The sequence below is a fragment of the Manihot esculenta genome, chromosome 17 (genome assembly GCF_001659605.2).
Source record: "Manihot esculenta cultivar AM560-2 chromosome 17, M.esculenta_v8, whole genome shotgun sequence".
Taxonomy (NCBI): domain Eukaryota; kingdom Viridiplantae; phylum Streptophyta; class Magnoliopsida; order Malpighiales; family Euphorbiaceae; genus Manihot; species Manihot esculenta.
Window position 1 is genome coordinate 28,677,258 of NC_035177.2, and position 25,735 is coordinate 28,702,992.

Consider the following 25,735-nt stretch of genomic DNA (forward strand, 5'->3'; position numbering starts at 1 on the left):
AGATATTTGGCTGTTTTATCAGGTAATTTATAAAGAAAGTACATCAATTCAAAAGTCATAACAGTAATGTACACGATTTTCATCTTCGACGCTCTTTTTCTTTAAATAATATTCACTAAAAATATTTTTTATTTTTAATAAATTAATTTAATATAAATAAAATTTAGCTTCAATTTAATAAATTTAGAGATATTTATTAATACTAAAGAAAAAATACACAATTATAAAATACTTAAAGTTCAATTTAAGTAATATACAAGCTTATTGCAATACCAAGTTTTAAAATTAATATACTAACTTTAATACTTATTAAATTAAAAGAAAGTATATATTAACTCTCATATTTAATATTTAATTAATTTTTTAAACAAAAAATAAAACAAATTATAGGATTCAAGTTTGATCCTTAATAAGTGTTCTTCAATTTAGACATGGATCTTTGGAGTGTCTTAATAACTGAATTCATACTATCTAAAATTTAAAAGTTGAAAAATATTTGAATTATTTTATCAAATAATCTAAAATATAAATTAAAAATAATAAAAAGTATCAAATAGAATGACAAATGATTAAATTAAATATTAATCAAAATTGATTTTAGTTCATATCTAAAACTGTAATAAATTTTAAAATTAAAATTTAATTGTCTAACACTAAAATATTGAGTTTTAAATGTGAAATTCTACTTTTTTTTTTTTTTTTAAAAAAAGTGAAATTCTAAAGAGAGATTTGGATTATTTGTTGAATAATCAAATATTTTTCACTCGTTTGCTACTGCTGAGTGCGGTGCGTATATAGCGCCCAAGGGAGGGAGGGATCATTTGTTTTTCCTCGCATCCTTACAACTTCAATCGAGAACAAGTGAAAAATCCAAAGCATGGATCAAAACCAGAGATCAATAGCAGCAACAACGGCAGCTTCCCGCGGCTACCATTTCCACCCAGCACGAGTTGCTGTTATCAATCTCTTTGATGTCTATTTAGGAGTAAATTGCCTGCTCACTTGTTTCTTCTGATTTTCCTTACATATGTGCCATTTCAGAATTATGCGTGTTTGGTTAACTTGGATTGAATTTCAATTTGTTCACAGAGAAGCAGCCGCCAAAAAGCTGATGATTCGACCCGCGAACCACCGTGAGTTTTATATCACGTAGTTGTTTATGTAGGGTTCTGGGTTTAGCTACATTCTCCATTTAGGAAGTAGAAAATGAAGTTGGCAACAGTGAGGCAATGTAGAAGCTACACATTTTCTTGACGAGATTTTGATACATGTTGAAATGTTTTGTTTCTAATTCTACTATTAGTGTGTTCTCATTTTTTTTATCCATTTTCTTTTCAATTGGTTGCTTTTGTTTGATTATTGTTAAATTTATCCTGAACATACTGATCCTCAGGAACAAGGCACAAAAGCGAATACTTGCTCTTAACAGAGAGCTCCCTCCTCGAAATGAGCAATTCCTTTTAGATTTTGAGCAACTGCAAAGTCAGTTTCCGGTGAGCTTTTAAATGTTTAGGTCCATCATTTCGTTAGGTCTTTAATTCTATTCTGGAATGGTTGTTAACAGTGAGGCTTCTTTATTGATAATGTGGCATATACCACAGGACCAAGATCAGCTCCGACCTATCACTGAATCTGTGCTCATTTCTCTTGTTATTGAGTGCTGTAATCATGCCCCACGGGCAGAATTTCTTCTCTTTGCTTTGCGGAGCTTATGCAGTATAGGATACATTAACTGGGATACTTTCTTGCCATCCCTTCTTTCTTCTGTATCCTCTGCAGAAATGTCAGCAGGTCAGGGCGTTCAACCAATGCCAGCTATTTCATCTATGAATTTATCACAGACTGGGATTCCTCCTTCCAGTGCAATACCCAGTTCATCCAATTTTCAGTCTTCAAATCCTACATCTCCATTACCTTCAGTTCATGGTATCGGTTCTCCTGCCCAATCAGCAGTTGAACCATCATCTGGCGCTACTATGTCTCCTGTTAAGTCGGCTGATATCCCTGTTAATGGTCAACAATCTACAACAAGGGTTAACTTATCTATAAGGGATAATGCTATAAGCAGCCTACGCCAGCTATGTTGCAAGATTATTTTAACTGGTCTTGAAGTTGATTTAAAGCCAGTGACTCACTCTGATATTTTCCACCATATGTTGAATTGGCTTGTTAGTTGGGATCAAAGACAACATGGAGTTGAAGAATCTGATGGTATGAAATCATGGAGACCTGACAAAGCTCTAACTGAATGGCTGCACAGTTGCTTAGATGTTATTTGGTTGTTGGTCGATGAGAGTAAGTGCAGAGTGCCATTTTATGAATTGTTGCGCAGTGGACTGCAGTTTATTGAGAACATACCAGATGATGAAGCTTTATTTACACTTATCTTGGAGATCCATAGGAGGCGAGATATGATGGCCATGCATATGCAAATGCTAGATCAACACCTTCATTGTCCCACATTTGGTACTCATCGGATTCTGTCTCAAACAACTACTAACATTTCAGTAGAAGCCGTAGCGAACTTGCGCTATTCCCCAATCACATATCCTAGTGTACTTGGAGAACCACTGCATGGAGAGGTGACAACTTCCTTTTAATACTTGTTATAGGATCTGTAAAAATTTTCTTCAATCTGGTGAAAAAGTATTGATTCTTGAGGTTTTTCTATGTTATGCTTTTCCATGTGAATCCTAGTATTCAATTCCTGCAAGTATTTTAAGCAAGCATGAAAATTGTTCATTTGGTAACTTATTATGCATAAATATTAGGGTTTGGTATGTGAGAGTCTGTTCCACATGGGAGAAATCTGAGCCGACAAGTTTCTGCTTGTATAAAATTCTGTGCCTTGTTTATTCTTTATCATTTTTATCATTATTATTATTCCTCTGGTGTTTTAGGATCTGCTTCTGAAGCTGTACATGTGTTGTTGGTTGTCAAGGCATGGTGGAAAAAATTTTGTTCTCTTTTTATCTTGTAGGATCTTGCAAATTCCATTCAGAGGGGGAGCTTGGACTGGGAGAGAGCTTTGCGCTGTATAAGACATGCTCTTCGCACTACTCCATCACCTGATTGGTGGAAGCGTGTGCTCCTTGTGGCTCCTTGCTATAGGAATCCTTCTCATGCACCAACTCCTGGTGCAGTTTTCACTTCTAGCATGATTTGTGAGGCAACCATTGATAGGATCGTTGAATTGTTGAAGTTAACAAATTCAGGCAAATATCTTTTCCTTTTCCTTTCCCTTTTACTCCGTCTTCTATTTTTCTTTTTGCCAAACTCTGTCTTCTATATATGATGTGTTTATTGACTCTTCTTTTCATACTTCTGTAATGAAATTTTGATACTATTGATCATATTAGATTTCATGTTTTTGATACTGGCAGACCATAGCTTATACTCTTTCAGAAATTTTTAATATTTGATGATGAATTTTGTCAACAACTCAAAATATTTACAGTTTTTGAATTTTAATGTGGAATTGGTTTCAAACAAAGCTGAAAGGCAAAAAAGATCCATCGGCCAACCCCAATAGTTTGGGATTAAGGCCTAGTAGCTGTTGTTGTTGAAGATGTGGTTTTCATAAATAAAATTTAGCATACTATGTTGTGCTGAGCAAGAGTGGGAAGTGTAGTAGACAGGCATGTCATTGTAGTTGGACTTATGCAATTTTATAAACCTGCTCATCTCTATTTTCAGCACTTGTTTTGAAAGTTTTTCTATCTTTATGGTGTCTTTGATACAGCTGGTTTACTTACTGAATTTGCTCACTCTTACACCTTTTTCTTTTTGTGAACTGCAGAAGTAAATTGTTGGCAGGACTGGCTTGTCTTCTCTGATATATTTTTTTTCCTTATGAAGAGTGGGTGTATCGACTTTGTTGATTTTGTGGATAAGCTAGTTTCACGTCTCACAGAGGGTGATCAGCACATTCTTCGCACAAATCATGTGACATGGCTGCTTGCCCAAATTATTCGTGTTGAACTTGTGATGAATGCGTTAACTACAGATGCTAGAAAGGTTGTTTTAGTGTGTAAAGCTCCGATGCCTTGCTACTGCTGCCATATATAAATGCACTTTCTTTTGCACCTTCATCGTGTATTTGGCATCTTTTAATTTTTCCTTACATGTTCTAAGGCATTTTTATCTGATTTGCTCATCCGTTGTTGGCATCTAGTGGCAATCTTTTTAATGATGTATAGTGGATTTAGATGGTGTAAGCTCTAAAATTAAGTGGACATGCTTGTTTATAATATGTTTTAAGCTTATAAGCCAAAAAAATAATCTGGGACGGGACTGGGGAGAGCTTTTTTCCCCTCTCATTTTGGTACTTAAAAGCACTAAAGTTTAAAAGCTAGTTTAGTTAGATAATTTACTATATTCTAAATGTCACACATCTCATTTTGTACCCTTTTTAGTAATTATAACAAATAAATTGCTTATAAGTTACTTTTTATCAAACACGTCAGTTGCTTATCAACCACTTATGTGAACTTTAACCAAACACATAGTTACTTTAGAGTTTTGCTTATCAGTTGATTTTCACTGGCTCAGACAAATACCCTCTTAACCTAGTCACATTACAACTTGGCATTGCAATTTTGGTGCCAGGTAGAGACAACCAGAAAGATTATATCATTTCATAGAGAAGATCGAAGTTCAGATCCTAATAATCCTCAAAGCATCTTGCTTGATTTTATAAGCAGTTGTCAGAATTTACGTATATGGTCATTGAACACATCAACAAGGGAATATTTAAATAATGAGCAGCTTCAGAAAGGAAAACAAATAGATGAATGGTGGAGAAATGTGACCAAAGGTAAATTTCTCTCCACTATATTTGCAGATTGAACTTCTAAATTTAAATTTATATGAGTTCTTGTCAGTTATTAACTTATTAGAATTAGAAAACTGCTTTCAAATACAGCACACTTTCTTTATTTTTCTACATCACATGATAGTTATATAGCTGTAGTATATTGATTTTTGAGGTTCTTCTCATCATAATGCATATTGTACATGTGTGCTCTTGTGCAATTTGTTTTTGTGTCTGCCTGTTAATTTTTATGATCAAGTAAAAAAATTGTCGGAGAAGGAAAAAATAACAATTACAACTAGGAAAATAATGTCCCCCAAAAAATTATAAGTAAGAAATAAAAAGGTAAAATGAGTATATTTTAGCCTTTCGATCCTTTTGAATGTCCCCAAGCAACATAAACTTCAGATAGAACCCCGAACTTATAAACATGGAACTGCTGTAATATATTTCTGTATTCTACAGTAATTATGCTGACAAAAATTATCACCAAATCTTAATTTTCCTCACCAACCATAAATATCATTGTAAACATAATATAACAATAATCCTTTTTGCCTCTGTCCAAAAAGTCTACAATTCTACTTTTTTTAAGTCTTCCAGACTTGCTAGTGAAATCCTTTCTCCCTCAAATTTGTCAAATTGCTTATTTCAGATGATGCAATGCAATAAAGGTTGAGAGCGATGAATCAAATAAGAGAATGAAAAAATGATCTGGAAAAATCATAACTTAAAAAGTTCCTATTGTTCTGCATTGCCTAAATGAAAAGACAAAACGAATCAATGGTTGTGAGCAAGAGGTGAAATGTATATTAGGAATATAAGTATGAGCAAGAAGGTTACTGATGTTGTGAGCATCATTATGGGTCAATATCTGTGCTCTATTATGGTGCTGTAGGATCTTTTGTTTTGCATATGGTTCAGGATTTATTTGCCTATTCAAATGATGCATTATGTGAAAACAGTAGGGTTGCTTGCTTAGTGCTGTGACGCTAGTGATCTTGTTATCATCTTCTGCTCTCCATCTGTCTTTCAATTGGGATTATTTGACATTAGCTATAAACTTCAAAGGTATTTTTTTCTTTATACGCTAGTATCTATACAATACTATAAAACAACCAACACAAAAGTATAAGTTATTGTTAAATTTGGGCCAAGCCTAACTCACCCCAAAAGCTAGCTTAAGGGGGAAGAGTGCCTATGGCTCATATAAGGGGCACATTACCCCTTTCCATAACCGATGTTGGATTCAATACACCCCTTCACGCCTAGAATTTTATTGGTGTGTGGCATATTTATGAGGGAGGCTCTGATACCATGTTAAATTTGGGTCAGGTCTAACTCACCCCAAAAGCTAGCCCAAAAGCTAGTTCAAGGGAGAGGAGTGTCTATGGCTCATATAAGGGGCACATTACCCCTTTCCATAACCGATGTGGGATTCAATAGTTATAAAAGCATGTTCTGTCATATCTCCTTCCTACTTCCTACAAAAGCCTAACATCCTTGAAGATTTAGTATTTCCTTTGGCATTTTTAAGAATGGGATCCAAATGTATATTTGGATCCATCTATTAGATAATAGTTTTGAGTACCTACTTCTTGTAATTAATTTTTCCATTTGCTGGTAATTCCGTTATATTTCTAATTTATATATATATTTTTACTTCTCATTTCAGGGGACCGCATGATTGATTACATGAATATGGATGATAGATCGATTGGAATGTTTTGGGTTGTGTCCTACACTATGGCACAGCCAGCTTGTGAAACAGTGGTGAACTGGTTGTCCTCTGGTGGCGTTTCTGAGTTTTTACCAGGGGCAAATATGCAGTCCAATGAGAGGTTAATGGTGATGAGGGAAGTAAGCCCATTACCAATGTCATTGTTGTCTGGCCTTTCGCTGAATCTGTGTTTGAAGTTGGTTTTCCAGCTAGAAGATTCTTTATTTGCTGGACAGGTACTGCATTTATTTTTTGCTTGTCTTACGGTTTATATTTGTGATAGGATACTTTCTCTACCCCAAAAAATTCTTATAGATGAATTTATGGAAATGCTCAAGAGAAAATGTTGTTTAATGGGAGCCTACCTAGGTGCAGGTGGTGAATGGGATGCAAGGTGAGAGGGGGAACAGGTTATGATATGTAGAAGAATGCTATCCATATCTATATTCGTAGTCATTCTGTTTCTTTTTAGTCATTCTGTTTTTTCAAATTGCCTCAAATGTTTTCCTCAGGTCTGCTACGACACCACCATAGTTGCTGAATACCCCTGCACCACCAACTACTACTCCATCACCATCATTGTCACCAATATATCCTGTTGTTTCAGTCACCACAATCTGTCAATAGCAAAATCACAACCACCATTATGAATGCCTGCTAATTCCACCACCATGACCAACATCACCTCAACACCACTAAATATTTCGTTGTCACTACCATTCATACCAAAATCATCGTACCATTAACTTCTTCCATGAATTCTACAATTACTTCATATTATCATCACAAATTTCATGGCTACATATTTAGTTTCTTATAATGGTTATGCACAAAACAATGGAATCATTAAGCAACACGAAGGATCACCCTCCTACCACTAAGAAAAAACAAAATCTAACTTGCACTATCTACATCATGGTTTAACTATCAAGAACATGGTTTAACCACTAAGTACACGACTTTTGAAAATAGGACAACAATTAACATGAGAAAATGATAACTGAAACCTGGCAGTAACATTGAAATTTCAACAACACGTGGAAGCATCAGCTGTCACTTGTATCTGGATCTTGTTGAGGTTGAGTATGCTAACATTACTCCCTTTCTCCACTATGTGCTTATTCTCAAACCCAAACTTGGGAAATTTCTGGGAACCGTTCAGCCAATAGCTGGTTTGTTGCTACATTTCCGGAGTCATCATCTACTAAATCGTGTCCTCGAACAAAGGATTCATAACAGTTGAAATAAATTCCTTTCCGTTGTCATTCCTCCATCTCATTGCGGTTCAAGTGCTTAATTATTCGAGTATCTTTTACTTCCATTGTTTGTTGAGATAAACGATTCAGCACATATGGATCAATTTTTCCGTTCATTGTCTGGACGTCAGTGATGTTCTACCTCCACAATGATGTATTCTTACAACTCATTGAGATAAAGCTGTATTTTTTAATTCTAGGTGAGTCTTCCAGCTTGAAAGACAAGAACCTCAAATTAGGTTTAGTAGTCAGCAACTGTTCCTATCTGCTTTAATTTTGCTAGCTCCCCAATTTGTTGCTAGGGATCGGCAGCCCTAAATGGAGATTGCATTTGTACTTTGAACTCTTCTCTAGTCAAGTTAGGAAAATCTTGATTAGTTGCAAGAACCACAATTGAGCTATACTGTTACGGGTCTCGGGTTATAGATTGCGTTATGGGATGATTGATAGGAAATAAGCTCATTAGAGGGATATCTTAACAACTAAGAGAGTCTTACATCTCACAATTTTAAGAATAAATTCTACTTGTTTTTGAAAAAAATTAAACCTTTTAGGAATAAATTTTGCTTGAAAAAAAAAAAAAATTAAACTTCTTATATAGTGGAGGTTCATATAATCATAATATCTCTAATTAGAGTAGCGCAACTATTAGATAAAGAACTCCTAAAATAGGATAACAGAAATCTAATAACAAATGCATAAGATAAGATATTAGAGATAAGGTAATAGATAAATATAATCTGTTTGTACTTTGTATGGATGTTATGGATTTAATTTATCCGTTATCCATAACATGTACCTTTCAAATGAAAAGAAGTTAGGCTGATCTTTTCTTTTGTAGAGGTCTGTTGGGGTCAAAAGAAGTAATCACATCTACTCAGCCATCCTAACGGATCTTCTTGACTACTGGAATGAGAGAAATCTAATTTGGTGAATTTTGAAATAATTGTACCATCGCTTGAATTATCTGAATCCATTGATCCACTACTCCCTTGACTCTGGATGCGCAAGAGTGGATGCTTCCCTCCGTCACAAATGCTGGGTTAGAGTTGGTAATGTCATGGGTAACAAATTTTAACTTAGATTCCAACTTAGGATTCTTCTTGACAAGCCTTGTTGGCAGCTTGCTCTTTCAAGAATAAGGCAAAAATTCGATCGAGTTGCTGTTGGATGGAGTTGCCCATAACCCGAGGCTTTGATACCAAAATGTTAGGATCCTTAGAAATGAATCGGGTTATAGATATGTTGCTGGAATTTTCTGGAGATGAAAATTTCTTTTTGTGACCTATGGTTGCAATGGAACAGGCCCATTAAAGAGAACCTGAAAATCTCTTGAGTTGAAGTACTAAAAAATTTTAGAAAAATTTTCTCATAATTCTATTATTGAGATGCTTCATTTAAATACAAAAGGGAGACATAACCATCTCCTAGAAATAGAAAACATTAGAAAACATTAAGCAACATGGGAGATTACCCTCGTACCACTAAAGAAAAACAAAAGTGAACTTACACTATCTACATAATGGTTAATCACTAAGAACATGACTTAACCGCCGAGTACATGACTCTCGAAAATAGGACAACCGTTAATAACTTGAGAAAATAACAACTGAAACTTGGAAGCAATATTGAAATTTTAGCAACTCGTGGCAGCATCAGCCGTCACTTGTAGCTGGATCTTGTTGAGGCTGGGTCTGCTAACTAAGTTGATGATGGAAGGATAGAAAACAAATGTCTTATGAGATACTGTAGACTTAATTGGTTTCTATAACATAGGAAGTGGTTTAAATCTTATGGTGTCTCCTTGACCTTCATTATCATCACATATATTATGATTGGATTGATGCTATATTTGTTACTTTTGGATTTTATGACTTCTTACTGTATGTTAAGGCCATGGGCTTAGGTGAGTTACTTCTTCACGATGCAAGTCATTTTGCCAGTTATTTGTTTCACAAATTGGATATGCATATTTGTTTCTGTGCAAAAGAGAAAGCAACATATATTAAAAAATGCGACTATTTAGTGCTCTGAAAGTTCATTTCTAATGGACTTCCTGTGTGAGGTAGAGACCAAATGTCATGAATCCAAGACTTTTTTCTGTTTTCCTTTCCTATTATGTAGTCTGATAAATGATTTTAGTTGCTAGGATTGAATAGCTTCTAATATTGATACTAATTCATCAGATGTCTACTAGTTTTACAATTGCTTTTGATCGATTCTAATGTTTGATGCAGGTTATTCCTAGCATTGCAATGGTTGAAACATATTGTCGATTGTTGCTCCTTGCACCTCACTCATTGTTTCGCTCACACTTCAGTGTAATTCCCTTTACCTTCTAAATTATTGTTGGTGGATGGATTGCTTTGTCTTGATGCATGTAATTGATAGAGAATCTACAAGTTTGTTATTAGTTTTTACCTTTCTTAAATTTTTCTCTAATAAAATGGTTTGACTGTCTCTGCCATTAACATGATTAGAGTACTTTAGAAATGGTGGCCATTATAGGCTTGAACGTTCATTTCTTTTCCTTTATTTCCTCTCTTGCAATGTTGTGTCACACAGAAATTTGGGATGCAAACATTCGCAATTCGGGTTGCAGAAACAAGGGGTGTAGGAATCTGTTAGCCAGTATTCAAATTTAAGTTGAGTGTAATTTTGTAAGGGAAATTTTCAAATTTAAGTATATACTGCTCAAGATTAACCACCTGAAAATTTTCCAAATCCTTGTAAAGCGGGTCAAAATTGAAATTTCGATTCTTACAAAAGAAGTCAATGATATTAACAATGATTTGGAAACAGAAATTAGAGAAGTTGTATTTCGCTTTAACTTTTGCAAGGGGATTACAGTTGAGCCTTGACCTCAGATTTTGCTGTGAATTACATAAAGCCTGTTAGAATGTATTAAGCAAGAGAATTTGAGCTGCTTGTGCAAAGTGAGAGGAGATAAAAAAAAATTGTGTACTGTTACATAATGGATATCATGTCCATGATTCTAGAAACTCTGTTACAAATGAGATTTTAATGGGTTTTCATAATTCAAAATTTCATTACGTAGTCACTGTACTATTTGCAGAGAAGCCATTTTTAATTCAATGCATAATGTGTACAAAAGGTAGGTATAGTTGTTCTGCATGTGCAGTATACTCTATGAAGATGAAACCTTGAACACTTCTATGGCAAGCATTTTATACTAACTGTTGGAATATTTATCACGATAGCTGGAAGATCCCCAAGTCCCTAACCCTCTGACTCTTTTATGTTTGAATTAAGTGTTTACTCCTGTCCTCTTCTTCCCTCTGTAACCCTCATTCCACTTGTGTTTAGGTTCAGCAATTGGCATTTCTTGTTGCTTGTATATTATGTGAGAATGCATCAATTAATATTACGAGGATATGCGTTAATTTTTCTCTCTGCAGCATTTGGCACAGAGGTATCCATCCTTGTTGAGCAAACCTGGATTTACTCTCTTGGTATTTGAAATTGTGAACTATCGGTTACTTCCACTGTACAGGTAATAACCTATTGAGTCCATCTGGGAAAGAGTACTGCTCTTTTTCTCTTGCAGCAATGATAGTCTGCACAGTGTGTTGGAATCTGAAGAGGTTAGCGTAGGAATTCTGAATGCATGCATCTTACTTTTTCTATTCATTCTCTTCATGACTGTAGACAGTCTCATTCATTGGTAACTCTTCTGTTTGCTTACCACATGCCTGTGCAGCTTCCTGTTTGTAACTTTTCAAAATGTAACAATGTTTTGAAATTGTAGTACTTATTGTAACAATGGTGCTTTAGATGCTACAAATTTCAGAGCCCTGATCTTAAGACAACTACAAATTGATCTATTAGTCACATGTTCCTTGTTTGTGGGTACCGAAGGAAAAGCATCTTATTGATTTATGATGTTTGTTCTATGTTAAAAGAGAAACGAGATCATTGATTTATGATGTTTTTCCTATGTTAAAAGGGAAAGGAGATCATGAAATATTTAGGCTGGCAGAAACTCTGTGCATGATTTCCTGCTTGCTTCCCATATGCATGTGCTGCTTTTTATTTGTAGCTTGTCAGTTTATTTATTTGTCACCAAAAGTTCTTTTGAATTCATACTTCTTATTAGAATATGGTTAATGCTGCATATTTCAAGGCATAGCCTCTGATCTTAAGACAACTACAAAATGATTTATTAGTGACATATTCCTTATTTTGTAGGTACCAAGGGAAAAGCAAATCATTGATGTATGATGTTACAAAAATAGTTTCTACTTTAAAAGGGAAGCGGGGAGATCATCGAATATTTAGGCTGGCAGAAAATCTGTGCATGAACCTAATTTTATCACTGAGAGAATTTTTCTCAGTGAAAAGAGAAGGGAAGGTATAATTCTATGATCATCTGACTGGAACTTTTTCCTCCTTTATCATTTCTCAGCTAAGTCAAACTAAAGTTTTTGGTTAAATCTTTCTCAGGGTCCAACTGAATTCACTGAAACTTTGAATCGTGTAACCGTAATAACTCTTGCTATTATCATTAAAACTCGTGGAATTGCTGATGCGGATCACTTAGTTTATCTTCAGACTATGCTAGAACAGATAATGGCAACTAGCCAGCACACATGGTCAGAGAAAACATTACGCCACTTTCCTCCTCTTCTTCGTGATGCTTTGATTGGGAGGATAGATAAAAGGGGGCAAGCTATTCAAGCGTGGCAGCAGGTATATCATTAAAATTATTTATTTATATATTTATTTTTGTCTTTTTCTTGGCTGTTTTTTCTATAATTTTGTTGAACTTCTTCTGTGCCGCGGGATGATATTCATTGTTGGTGAAAGTTTGAATTAATGTAACTGATTGGATGTGCTGTTCCAGTGCAGAACAGAGGGCAAGAAATTTGCTACATTTATTCTGCATTTTTGTTTATTTACAAGAACTGCCTTTGTGTGTTTAGTTACAAGAACCGCAACTAAAAGGGGCTCTTAGCAGTCAGCTAAGTAATCAGAACAAAAGCCACCTAAATTTACAGTTCATGAGTTTGGAAAGAAAAAGTATATCAATTTTAGTGTCAATTGAAATGGTAAAAGGGTGAATTACAATATGGTCCCTATGGTTTGGCATAATGAGTGTGTCAGACTCTGTATTTTCAAACTCGAATGAGTTAGTCCCTACAGTTTGTTTTTGTTAATGATCTAGTATGACTAAAAAGCAGCTTCTAACTGTTAGGGGCTCTTGAAAGGGCAAAATTTCCCTTATAATAAGAATAAATTCCTAGGTTCAGATCTTTAATTCACCATTATGATTAGACAGCAGTCAAAATCTGAATTTCAAGCCTGTCCAGCATTATGTTCTTTGAAAATTGGGAAATGTGCAATTTGCTGTTAACAGTGCGCCTCTGATGCACGAGGCAAGCTAGGCACAGCTCTCAGTGCCTGTGATGACAACAGGCAGACCACCCAGGCACACACTTGATTATACCAGGTTCAAGGCGCAACAAAGGCATGCCTTTGCTAGATTTTGGTCCTCCTTATTTGTATTTAAAATTTTTATATGTTCTTGTTTGTTCTCACCCACACCAAATCAACTGTAAATAAGAGAGAATAAAAGAAACATGAGTTTCTTCCAACAATGGTTCGTCCTCACTTGCTATTGGCTTTTCCAAGGAAAAGGAAAAGAAAAAGTGAACAACAACAATACAGAAGGACAAAAGTGTTGGTAGTCAAATGCTTATTAGTAACTATAGTTTTATTTTATTTGACTTTCGATGGATTACACACATTTAGCTACTAGTTGGAATTTGGAATATTTGATGGTTTTTATGACATTAAAATCTATAATAGTTTATTTTATTTTACTTGGATTGGAAAAATATCTTTTACTTGTCTATTTGAGTGTTAAAAGTTATATGGTATTAATATGAATAGTTGTCTTACATCTCTCAAGCACATGCCTGTGCCTTTCGCCTAGGGCCCAAGACCCTTTTATGCTTTTGTGGGATCCTATTATAACTATAGTGCAATTTTGTGGAACTCTAAATTATGCGGACCTAACTATGAAATAATTATTGTTTTTGAGTACTTCCAAGTGTGTTTTACAAATTGCTTGAGGATTCTGTCAAATGTATAATGTTTGTGCTTTTTGCAGGCGGAGACGACTGTGATTCACCAATGTACCCAGCTTCTGTCACCGTCTGCTGATCCTAGTTATGTTACGACTTACATCAACCATAGTTTTCCTCAACACCGACAATATCTGTGTGCTGGTGCATGGATACTGATGCAGGGGCACCCTGAAAACATTAATAGTGAAAAACTGGTATGACTCTACAATTTTTTAATTGCTTACCAGGAAAAAAGGTTGACGAGTGATTAATTTCCTGGCTAAATTGGATTTATATCCCTAATCTTTGAAGCACTAGCTATTTGAAATCCTACTTTTATTTCTGGAGATTTACTTCAAAAAGTGATCTATCCAGCTCCATTTCTAAAATTTAGGAACTGTGCAAGTGACTTAAAAATATGACCAGGTTTTAAACATCCGAAGATCATGAATTTAGAAACAAGCTAGGAAGTGGGGCTGATGAGGGCTGATGGAGAGGATCTCTTAAGATAAGATGGAGAGTTTCTTTTAATAAATCATTTTATATGTTATTTGTATGGATATGCTTTATTGTTGATTTTCTTAGAGTTAGATGGAAATATCAGTATAAGATTGCTGAACTTTCAAGGTTCACTTTACATGCTTCAGTTGTTATTGCATATTAGACAAGTTTAGCTTTACTTCTTTGTTGTCATTATTTTAGCAATAAATTCTTTTGGATAATTGAGTCCAGGCACGTGTTTTGAGAGAATTCTCCCCTGAAGAAGTGACAGCAAACATATATACCATGGTGGATGTTCTACTTCACCATATTCATATGGAACTTCAGCATGGACATTCCTTGCAGGTTTAATTCTTTTTCTGTGCTCATTCTTGTGGGTTCTATGCATAAGCCTGAACCCACATGGTCAATCTATTGACCATGTTGTTATTTTTCCCCTGAACTCTGCAGGACCTTCTATTGAAAACTTGTGCAAACCTCGCCTTCTTTGTTTGGACTCATGAGCTTCTTCCTTTGGATATTTTGCTTCTGGCCCTTACTGACCGTGATGACGATCCCCATGCTTTGCGTATTGTGGTATGCATTTCTTACAATTTAGCTTTTTTGCAGACTTTTTTCATTAAAATTGTGGTTGTTTTTGTATGAATCATCATTTTCTCCTCTTCTGATGGGAAATTTTATTGTGAGAAATATTTTTTAGGATGAAAGAAATGGGGTTACAATCAAACATGCAGGACAAGGATCATGATAGTTTTCTGTCCATTTTGCTTCATTCTGATTCTCTTATGTTTCATCTAATCATGCTTTTGGGCTGTAGTCAATTGAAGGTTTTATGATTTATACACTTGACTGAACCTTGATCCCTATTTAGTTGAGGGTGGTTATATAAATCCTCTTCATCCAATTTGACAGTTTAGGCTGCATGTTAAGTAAGATCCTTTGATTCTAAATTTGATGATTTATGATAAAACCCATGTGATTTTACATGCATTCCAGAGACTTTTTGAAGGCAGGTTTTTAGTTTTGGGCCGTTTGGAAAAAGGCTCTTAGGTAGCGCCCAGTTCAGGTGAAAAATAAATACTTGTTTGAAGTGAGCCATGGTATTTTCTATGCACTTACTGATAGGAGAGTCTGGAATTCGGTTTAAACCCCGAAAAACTCGCCTTGGTTTTTTATTTAATAATTCAGTTTGGATTGGTTGTAATTTTTTTTTTTCGGTTCAGTTTGGATTTTAAAGAAAATTGTTGAAATAACTGAGCTGAACTGAAATTTGATAATGAGTTTTTATTTTTTACTTTAGGGTTACCTAACTTCTTGACTTTTCCCTGTTCATGGCACAGCTACTCCCCCTGCCACTTTGCAATAATATTTTTATCAGTCCTTTTTGAACGAACTTTTCCATGGAAAATAAACCCTCCTGATTTCTCTCAGTTTTTCTGTTTCCCTCTCATTTTGTTTTTCATTGAAGCCTCACAGTCACAACTCACTATTGATTCTCTTCTCAATCTCTCATTCTCTGTCTTGTTTGACTGAGTTTCATGTTGCCAAGGTCATCACATCTTGTGAATGGGTTCCCATTGGGAAGGTCTGGTTAAACTATGCCACTGTCAAGGTTGGTATTTCGGGATGCTCCGTGTTTTTTCATGGAGGTTAATCTGTTGTTTTGTCCTATGTGGCTTTGATTGCTGTTCCAATCGTTCAATGATAGGTTTGTGGAGATAGATTGGGCTGTCATCTTGTCTTTTGATATTGGTTATGAGGCTGTGATTAGCTTATGTAGCGTGAAAATGAGATGAATTGTCTATTTGAGGATTCTATTTCATTATTACTTGAGGTTATTTTTTGTTTATTGTTTGGTGATGCTAATAGGTTATTGTCAGGTTATTAATACCTCTATACTTTCTAAATGGCTGAGAGTGAAAGACACTGAGATGGGAAGAACTTATCCACCAAGTGAACCGATTTATTTCAGTTTGATTCAGTTTGGATGATTTCTCTAATTTAGTTAGCTTCGATTTTGGTTTTTAGTAAATTTTTGTTTGGGTTTTTTTTTTTTCAAATTCGAATCAAATCAACCATTTCCACACCTCTAGTTACCATGTCAGGGTTTTGAGGTTTATATTAGGCACATGGTGTCTGATGTAGATAAGTTTATGGGGAACTGGAAATTACTATCTCATAAGAATTAGGACTAGATGACTTTGCTCTTTTGCCTTCTTGTGCATTTCTGATTCAGGGACTTTGCATTTCTGGTTTCATTTCACTTACCTCCAGGTGGTTGATATTTGTTGTCACATTGGCAGTTCTCCTTTCTCCATGATCAAATTTTCTTGTTTTATCTCATAGAAATTACAGGTCTAGGTATTGTTCTAAAATTCTTACTGTTTAAGTGATAAAACTAGTTTTGATTTAATGCTGGAAATAGTTTAGGAAATTTGATTTTCTATGGATATCTCTGTAAAGAACTGAATCATGTCAGAGAATAGTCACAGTTTGAAGATTTAAACACGTTGGAATATGTTAACAAATACCTGATTTTTGACAAAAGGCTTGATGCAAGTCAGTCTTAGGACTAATTTTCATGCCGTGTGATAAAAGAAGAGGCTATTCTAGGTGTTATCTTAGATATGCCTTGTGGTGTTTGATAATGATACCATTTATCTTGTCCTTACATGCAAAATTCATGTTTTGAGTTTTTTTTTTTTTCTGCGTACTGATATCATAATGGATGTTGCAGATCAGTTTACTTGATAGGCAAGAGCTTCAACAGAGATTGAAATTGTTTTGTATGAATCGTGGGCCTCCTGAGCATTGGCTTTTTTCAGGAATATTCAAGCGTCTTGAATTGCAAAAGGCGCTGGGCAATCATCTCTCATGGAAGGACAGGTCAAGTATTTCATTTAATATGTTTCCTAACTTGGAATTATATAACATGCTTTGTGCGTTAATTTTGCAAGACTCGGTGGTACTTCATGACTTCTGTGGTAAAACTGGTCTGGTAATTTGTCGAACTTCAGAACCAAATGAAAGCATACATCTAGATAGTCTTTTGAACTTTTTGATGAAGATGATTTCTGGAAGATCTTTAAGGAAATCTGATGCTTAATTGTCAAAATTAGACAAAGTTAAAAATGCACGGCAGTAGTTAATTATAGCGATAAACTGAAAGTAAAGCTTGAAATCAAGGAGGAAGCTTGGTGACATTTTTTTTTTTTGGACTTATCTCTCATGTTACTGAGAGTGGAATGATGAAACCAGGCAAAGAAAACTGGGAAATTACAGAACTGAAAAACCAACCTGAAAAATGAGGTTTAACCAAACCAGTTTATTTGTTTTCAGTTCAGATTTTATTATTTAAAAACTGCGGTTGACCTCATTTTTCAATAGTAAAAAATGCGTTTCTTTTTGTTATTAATAAAAAGCAATAATAAAGTACTTTCTTGTAAAACTTTTGTTCAAAATTCCGTGTTAGAAGGCTGGAAGTTGTGTATCCTTTCTGCAAGCTTCGCAAGATTACTTCTACATCATCTGATCTGAGATACTTGAATAATGAAATTTTTGTTGTTTTTTGGATAATTTTTTCACATGGTCACTTAACTTTGAGATTTGTTTCATTTCATCACTCATCAACTTATTTCAATAAAATCACTCAACTTAATTTTATTTCAGAAACAATCATTATAACTTGTTATAGCAGATTGTCAGTTTACAAACCTCTTCCTATTCTCTCTCCCTCTTTTACACCTTTATGTTTAAATTAATTGATAATTATTTATTAATGAAATTGTTTTATTTTGGTAAATTTATTATTTATTAAATTCTACAATAAAATTATATAATATATTTGGTATTGAATTTGATTGTTTAAACTAATTTTGATTTCGAAAGGTCACTCTTGTTGTTACAAAATAAGAGATTTAGAATTTATAATTAACCTTATTAAAATTTTTTTAAAACGATAATATTGAAATGTGAAAGATGATTATTTGACAAAAATAAATTATTTCTAAAATTAATACAAAGAGAGATAGAAAAGGTTTGCAATTGATAGAAAAATAAAAGAGAGATAGAAAGATAATACAAAGAGGGGCCACTAAAATGATTATTTCTTTATTTTGGTAACCTAAAAACCTATAACATGTTAGTGTAACTTCTAATACAAAATTGATGATGAATGATTATTAAAGTTGCGTGATGGCAATAAACAAATGCTGAAATTGAGCGACTACAAATAAAAATTACTCGTTGTTTATCACAACTACCCATAACTCATTTGTAATGCATGTGAGCATTATTTTTATAATAAATCCTGTGATTTTTCTTTTAATATTTTTCATATATTCATGTAAAAAGATTATCAAGTTATAGTTTAAAGCAAGGAAGTATAGCATGTATAGATCTTCTGAATATTTGATCGGATATTTTAGGATTAATTCATTCAATTGAATAATTTGTGAAATTCAGTGCCCTTAGTAATTGGGGAATCTCACAAGATCTATTTTAGTTGTTTACTAGAATATGGAGGACTATTTGTTGGAAAGTTTATTATGTTTTAACCCTTGCATAAATGTGGGGCATATGAGCTGCAGTTTGGCCAAGATTTTTCTTTTATTGTGTTATATCTAGTACATTTTCTTAAGCCAATATGATTTATTATCATAAACTCTAGATTTATGAAAGACGGCTTTATTAAACTGCTTGTTTTATGGTCTGTAGGTATCCCACCTTTTTTGATGATATTGCAGCCCGTTTGCTTCCAGTCATCCCTTTAATTGTTTATAGACTTATTGAAAATGATGCCATAGATCAAGCTGATAGAGTTTTGGCCATGTATTCTCCATTTCTAGCATATCACCCCTTTAGATTCACATTTGTTCGTGATATACTTGCATATTTCTATGGGCATCTTCCTGGAAAGCTTATTGTGCGAATACTAAATGTGCTTGATCTCAGCAAGGTATTATACCTTTTCCATTTTCCCCATTTTTTGTTGTTATTATTTTTGCTTCTTTGCTTCACAGCTTTGGATGCTGCTTCTTTCCTGCTTCAATTTTATATTGATTAAAAATTTGTTTCAGATCCCATTTTCTGAGTCATTCCCACAGCACATTAGTTCATCGAACCCTGTCATGTGCCCACCTCCTGAGTATTTTGCCACTCTTCTGTTGGGGCTGGTGAATAATGTGTTACCCCCATTAAATACCAACTCAAAGTATGGATCAGTTGCAGATAGTCTTTGTAGTTCAATGCGCAATCCAAATCCCAAGACTCCAGCAACATCCCAATCTGGGCCCACTAATACATCCGAGGGCCAAAAAGCATTCTATCAAATTCAAGATCCTGGAACTTATACTCAACTGGTTCTTGAAACAGCAGTAATTGAACTATTATCACTTCCAGTGACTGCTTCCCAAATTGTATCATCTCTGGTTCAAATTGTAGTTAATATTCAACCAACTCTAATACAGTCCAGCAATGGTCTGCATGGAGCTCCAAATGGTGTTGTGCAAGGATCAGGCTTACCAACATCCCCTTCTGGGGGAAGCACAGATTCCTTAGGTGCAAGTAGATCAACGCCTTCAGTTTCAGGAATCAATACTGCTAATTTTGTTTCCCGAAGTGGTTACACATGCCAGCAACTATCTTGCTTATTGATTCAAGCTTGTGGTCTCCTACTGGCTCAGCTTCCTCCTGATTTCCACTTGCAACTTTATATGGAGGCATCACGTATCATAAAAGAGAGTTGGTGGCTCACTGATGGTAAACGATCACTTGGGGAACTAGACTCTGCTGTTGGCTATGCTTTGTTGGATCCAACATGGGCTGCTCAGGACAATACCTCAACTGCCATTGGTATGCTATTCACAAGTTCCATTTATCGTCTTTTTCTGCAGCTGCTGCTATGACATTTCTGTTATTGCATTTTTCTGACATACACAAGGATAGTTTTACATATGCTGGAGGCAATGCCGTAATTGCACCCCTGAATACCATGTACATAAATGCAAGGGTGCCTTCACAGTTATGTGATTAGTTCGTCTCTTTCTAGTACCTTTTCTTTTGCTGGTTCCCCAGTCTATTGCACTAAAGGTTGCACAAAGCAGTGATTTTCTAAGAAGTAAGAACTTCAGAGGAAATTCAACCTGTATTTTACTATCATCTGATTCAAAATTGTCTTTATTTACTGTTAATCTTCCACTTTTCTTTGTCTTCTGGCTCATCATATGTGCATCCATCAAGTGTGGAAGTTGTGGGAACCATTGGGTTTGAGATGATTTTTAATATATTTCTGGTTCGATGGTTTGTGAGTTTAGCTCTCCTAAAAGGAATGGATGGGAGATTTGATTGAATGGAGTTTTGTCAAAATGCAACCAATTCAAGTATGTAGGTTCTATCATCTAGGAGAATGAAGTAGTAGATAAGGATGGAACTCATAGGATCAAAACAAATTGTCCCGTCTGATGGATGTGTTATGAGACTATAGAATCCTAGACAAAGTGAAAGGTAAACTCTATGTAACTGTGGCTGCTCTCTATGTTGTTGAGAATGAATATTGAGCATCTAAAGTAAAGGGGTAACATATCCACTAGTGGGTGGTTCTAATACTGATGTTAAGATGAATGTCTAGTAATATAATAATTGATCAGATTAGGAATAACATCTACCAGAGTGCATGTAGCACACATTTGTGAAAGAATGAGAGGGTCAATTAAGATGGTTTTTCGACAAAAAAAAAATTAAGATGGTTTGGTCATATCCAATATAGAGCATTGCATTCTCTAGTACGGAAGTATGATAAATTGGTGGTGATTCCAATTAGTGGTTTGATGAGCGAGAAGGGAAAGAGGGAGACCTAAAATGACCTGAAAGGAAGTAGTATCAAAATTTACAATTTTTTAGTATTGATGCGGAATTGGTTTCCTTCTGGACTGGATAGAAAAAAAAAAAAATTCATATAGCTGGCTCCAACTAACTTGGGATTAAGGCTTGGTTGTTGTTTGCTCTAGTTTGATGGTACATTGCACTCTACCCAGTTGTTTTCTTATATGGTTGTAGTAAACTGGAATTGTGGTTTAATTTTATTTTGTGGTTCATTACATTGTATTTGTACATCATTTGTTCCTGATATGGACACTGGTCATTGTGGAAATGTTGTATTGCCAATTTGCCAGGCAATATTGTCGCCCTGCTACATGCTTTCTTCAGTAACCTCCCACAGGAATGGCTAGAGGGAACACATGTAATTATTAAACATCTCAGACCAATAACATCAGTTGCAGTGTTGAGGATAGCATTCCGTATAATGGGTCCACTGCTTCCCCGACTTGCTAATGCTCGCTCTCTTTTCAGCAAGGTACAAAAGAACTGCTCATTGTTTTATACTTCCCACTTAATTGCTTTGTGGGTATGTTTTGAATGCAACACTGGTTTATTTTTCTTTAATAATGTTGATGTGGTTGAGGAAAAAGCAAATGTAGGAATAATTATTATAATTTAAGGTTTTTCTGATGACATCTTTTTATCTACATTGTATAGGCATGTTTTGGATATTCATATCTAGGGAACAAAGAATATTAATAATTAAATTATTTTGTATATGGGAATTTATTTGCTGGTATTATGAGAATACTTTTTGTCTATAAATATGTAAGCAACTAGATATTTTCTTTGGTTGAACTTGTGAGTAATTGATTTGGCTTATAGGCGTGCATGCTTACAATTCTGTCTTCTTCTCTGTTTGAGATATCTTTCTCCTCCTTCCTTCAGCAACCTGAATTATAATTCCCAGACTCGTATGTCTGCCACAGATTGTAGACAAATCCCTGCCAATTAATTGCCATGTAGTTTTTCTTCATTTCGACCATTCATTAACCTTCCCTTCTATAGCATTGAAATCTTGAATCCTCCAATGGATTTTCATACTAATCCTTACCGGGTGTACACTTCAACTATATTAATTAAAATGTGATCCTCTCACATTCACTTGGATCCTTCTTCCACATTTATAGGTGGATCCGATATTTTGTGATAGCGTGTAGTATTACAGTGTCCTAGGAGCACTATATAGTTTTTCTCTTTGAACTCTCTCTCTATCAGGTGCTAGGTTCAAAGTATGGTGCAGCTGAGAGATGATGGTAATTTGGTAAATAAAAAATGTAACCTTGAAGATTGGAGTAGTTAGTTGTCTGTGTTGGTGATTAGTTGCTATTAATAGAGAATGCTAATTTAAGGTTCCATGAGTTGCAGTTTTTATAGGAATTATTACTTCAAAGTAACTGGTGTTGGCTCATTTTAAATGCATTGGGTTGGTTTTCTAGTTGGTACCGATCAAGTGATCCCAAAATGAACTCCCTAGAATCCAGCAAAATGTAATCCTTTAATGCATTCGGATGGTTTATAGTTGGTATCAATCATGACCCAACTCCCTCGAATCTTGCATAATGGAATCCGAACCAATTTGTGCTCATGGGACGTTATCAGCAAGAAATGAAAATGCATATTCCAACTATAGTGTAAACGAAAGAATCGTGGGTCGTGCTGATGGCAAAAATGAAAAGTATATGCAACTTTGAATTATAATTTAGAAATATGAGTGTAGAGAAACTTTTATTTTCCCATTTCACCATAAGGAAATTGCATAAACCTTATTGTATGGCATATATCTAAATCTTTTCTGATTTCATTTGACAGACTGCAAATGCAAATTACTTGAGCATACCTCTTTTTACTTTTTCTTTTTTTGGTGGAGAAAAGAATTTAGTTGTAATTATTTAGTTTCCAGTCTTTTGATATTTTACAACCATTTTTCAGACCCTCTTGTTGCTTTTAAACACAATGGTTGATGTGTTTGGGAGAAATTCACAGCCATCAACTCCAGCTGAAGCATCAGAAATAGCAGATCTTATAGACTTCCTGTAAGTTTTAATTCGTTGTCCTCAAGAACTGAATGTTGGCAAAAATTTCCATGCCATAATAGCTTCCAGGTGCTTACATTTGAACAATACATGTGTCTTTCAGCCATCACGTTGTCCATTATGAAGGGCAGGGAGGGCCTGTCCAGGCAAACAGCAAGCCAAGACCAGAGGTCCTTGCTCAATGCGGGAGAGCAGCAGAAAGTCTCCGGCCAGATGTACAGCATCTCTTATCCCACCTGAAACCAGACATGAACTCTTCTATATATGCTGCTACTCATCCAAAACTGGTCCAGAATCCCTCATCGTCATTGGGTTAATTAGCATTAATCATCCTAATGATCTAACTTCATACCGAAGGAAGTATAGCAATGGAGCCCGCAAGTTACCTGTGAGAGCAGGAAGATATACAGTAGCGCCGCCATTAGCAACAGAAGCTGTGTAAGTTTATCCTCAGTTGAAAGGTTAATAGTTTTTATCTGTAAATATTAGTTCTGTTTTCGTGGGATTGTTGAATCAACAATGTTAATCCTAGTTGGATGGCTTCTTTTGATAAATGATGACTTTTCTCGTAAAGCAGTAAAGTTTTGATAAAGTTTTTAAATTTTATTATCTTCTTTTTTAATTGTTTCAATGGAGAGAGAAGTATCAAGATCGGGGTAATTAGGTGAAATAAGAATAGTGTAGTAAATTAACCCTACCTTTTGATAGTGATGTGTTCCCTCTGAAAGTCCTGCGATAAGATCTCAACAAAGAAAGAGTTTTGAGAGAGAGAGAGACGTGTCAGAAATTTTTTTTTGATAAAGTCGTGTCGATAAAATTTAAAGATTTAATTGTTATATAAACTTTAAATAGGGATTTATTTATAAATTTTGATAAAACTCAGGAAATTGGTAAAAAAAGTAAAGGTATGACAAAACTTCTAAAATCCAAATTTGTGGGAACATTCCTACCTATGAAAACAACCTAATAAAGAAACCTATCAGCCTAATAGCTAGCTACTAATGGATGGGAATTGCTGTAAGTATACTATTGTGTCTGATGACCGCTGGATTTCTTCACCCCGGACCAGGGGCTTGACCACAACCAAAGGTCCATAACGTAGAGGCCCACGCACCTGATATGCACAACAAGCCTGGCTCATTCAACCTTCAAGGCCGAGCTCAATCAAGCTTCTTCACTCAGACCGGCCCAATCCGCGACCAGCAGGCCCTCACCTCTCAGGCTCAGCGTCCGGCCCGACTCTCGGCCCAGCCCAGTATCCAGAGCCATACTCAGACAGCCTAACAGATCCGCTCGAGCGTACGCACGGGGAGAATCAGAGGCCGTTACGCATGGAGCAGGCGGCTGATACCCTCGTACGCCCGAATCTGTATGTCAGAGACGCGTATCCCAATCATGGAGAGGCCTTTACACGTCACCAGCAAGCATAGCGAAATTGATAAAAGGGGAGTCCCCTCCCCAGAAAGTTCAAGTTTATTTTTAAATACCAAAACTCTTGTAAAACCCTATTCTATTGGATCTCAGATTTATCAAATGGCGTCGTCTGTGGGGAAACGAAGGAGATCTTTTCATCACCGGAGTTTTCACTTTCAAAACCCACTGAGATCCATAATGGCAAACCACCAAGAAAATAACCTTAACGTCATTCCAAATAATCTGAGCTCTGCCCAAGAGGGGCAGCGGTTCTTATTTTCCAGTCCTACAACTCCAAACAACCAACCACCCATTCCTTTTAACCCCTCGCCGAGCTTGGCCGGGAATGTGCCCTCCACGAAAGAGATTTTACTATCTCAAAAGTTTTCAGATCCACCCATTGAGATCCACATAAGGTACGAAAGTTTGAGCAGATAACCCAGCTGAAAAGAAAGACCCAGCTGGTGTAAGAATATCTTGACAGTCTCTTAATCTTCATTTTCCTACCCTCGTTGTTTATTTTAACATTTATTGAATTTTATTACTACTAACTTTTTCTTTGAGATCTGATGAGGTGATGAGGTGAAACTTCAGATTGAAATGCTTGTCTCTGAGTGTAGATTTTAATCTTTTCTGTAAAAGGAAAAAAGAATGAGAAGTATATATATATTTGTTGAAGTTGTGAGATCGGCTGTAAAATCTCAGGTTAGCAAGTTAGAGAGAAAATTAATAAATGAAAAATAGACAAGTTCGGACTAACATTTCAGGTCGGACATAGCCATCCAACTCTGTTGCAGAGCAACGCCCCTCAAGTATCAGAGCAACCTGGAGATAATAGGAAATAATCAAATATCCAGGCAAGGTGGATAAGCTCGGACGCAGTATGTCATCCAGCTCGAAGACAAGGTGAACTGAGATACCCAGGTTGGCATGGTTGGCCTTAGTCCGTTTGACTGTCGAAAGAACGACTGATCAAACACCGCTAATAAGACCGTCAATGGTTTCGCTGGTCGGAGTAGCAGAACTGA

At 35.4% G+C, this 25,735-nt stretch overlaps 1 protein-coding gene across 1 annotated transcript; it reads left to right on the top strand.

Moving 5' to 3' along the window:
- Positions 1-775: 775 nt before the first annotated feature.
- Positions 776-23,895, top strand: LOC110604722 (mediator of RNA polymerase II transcription subunit 23). Its single transcript, XM_021743000.2, has 21 exons — positions 776-985; positions 1,090-1,133; positions 1,394-1,493; positions 1,602-2,582; positions 2,981-3,215; positions 3,800-4,017; positions 4,609-4,816; positions 6,489-6,769; positions 10,027-10,110; positions 11,209-11,303; positions 11,999-12,161; positions 12,254-12,499; positions 13,923-14,093; positions 14,611-14,724; positions 14,830-14,955; positions 17,117-17,265; positions 19,096-19,336; positions 19,458-20,232; positions 21,552-21,733; positions 23,191-23,294; positions 23,398-23,895. The coding sequence occupies exons 1-21, from the start codon at positions 878-880 to the stop codon at positions 23,609-23,611; spliced, it is 4,839 nt and encodes a 1,612-aa protein (XP_021598692.1). The 5' UTR covers positions 776-877; the 3' UTR covers positions 23,612-23,895.
- Positions 23,896-25,735: the final 1,840 nt, after the last annotated feature.

Bases quoted from the DNA above. Each gene is read 5' to 3' on its own strand.
- LOC110604722 (XM_021743000.2), top strand. From the start codon at position 878: ATGGATCAAAACCAGAGATCAATAGCAGCAACAACGGCAGCTTCCCGC. The intron at 2,583-2,980 runs GTGACAACTTCC...TTTATCTTGTAG, and splicing joins GAGAACCACTGCATGGAGAG to GATCTTGCAAATTCCATTCA. The intron at 12,500-13,922 runs GTATATCATTAA...TGCTTTTTGCAG, and splicing joins CTATTCAAGCGTGGCAGCAG to GCGGAGACGACTGTGATTCA.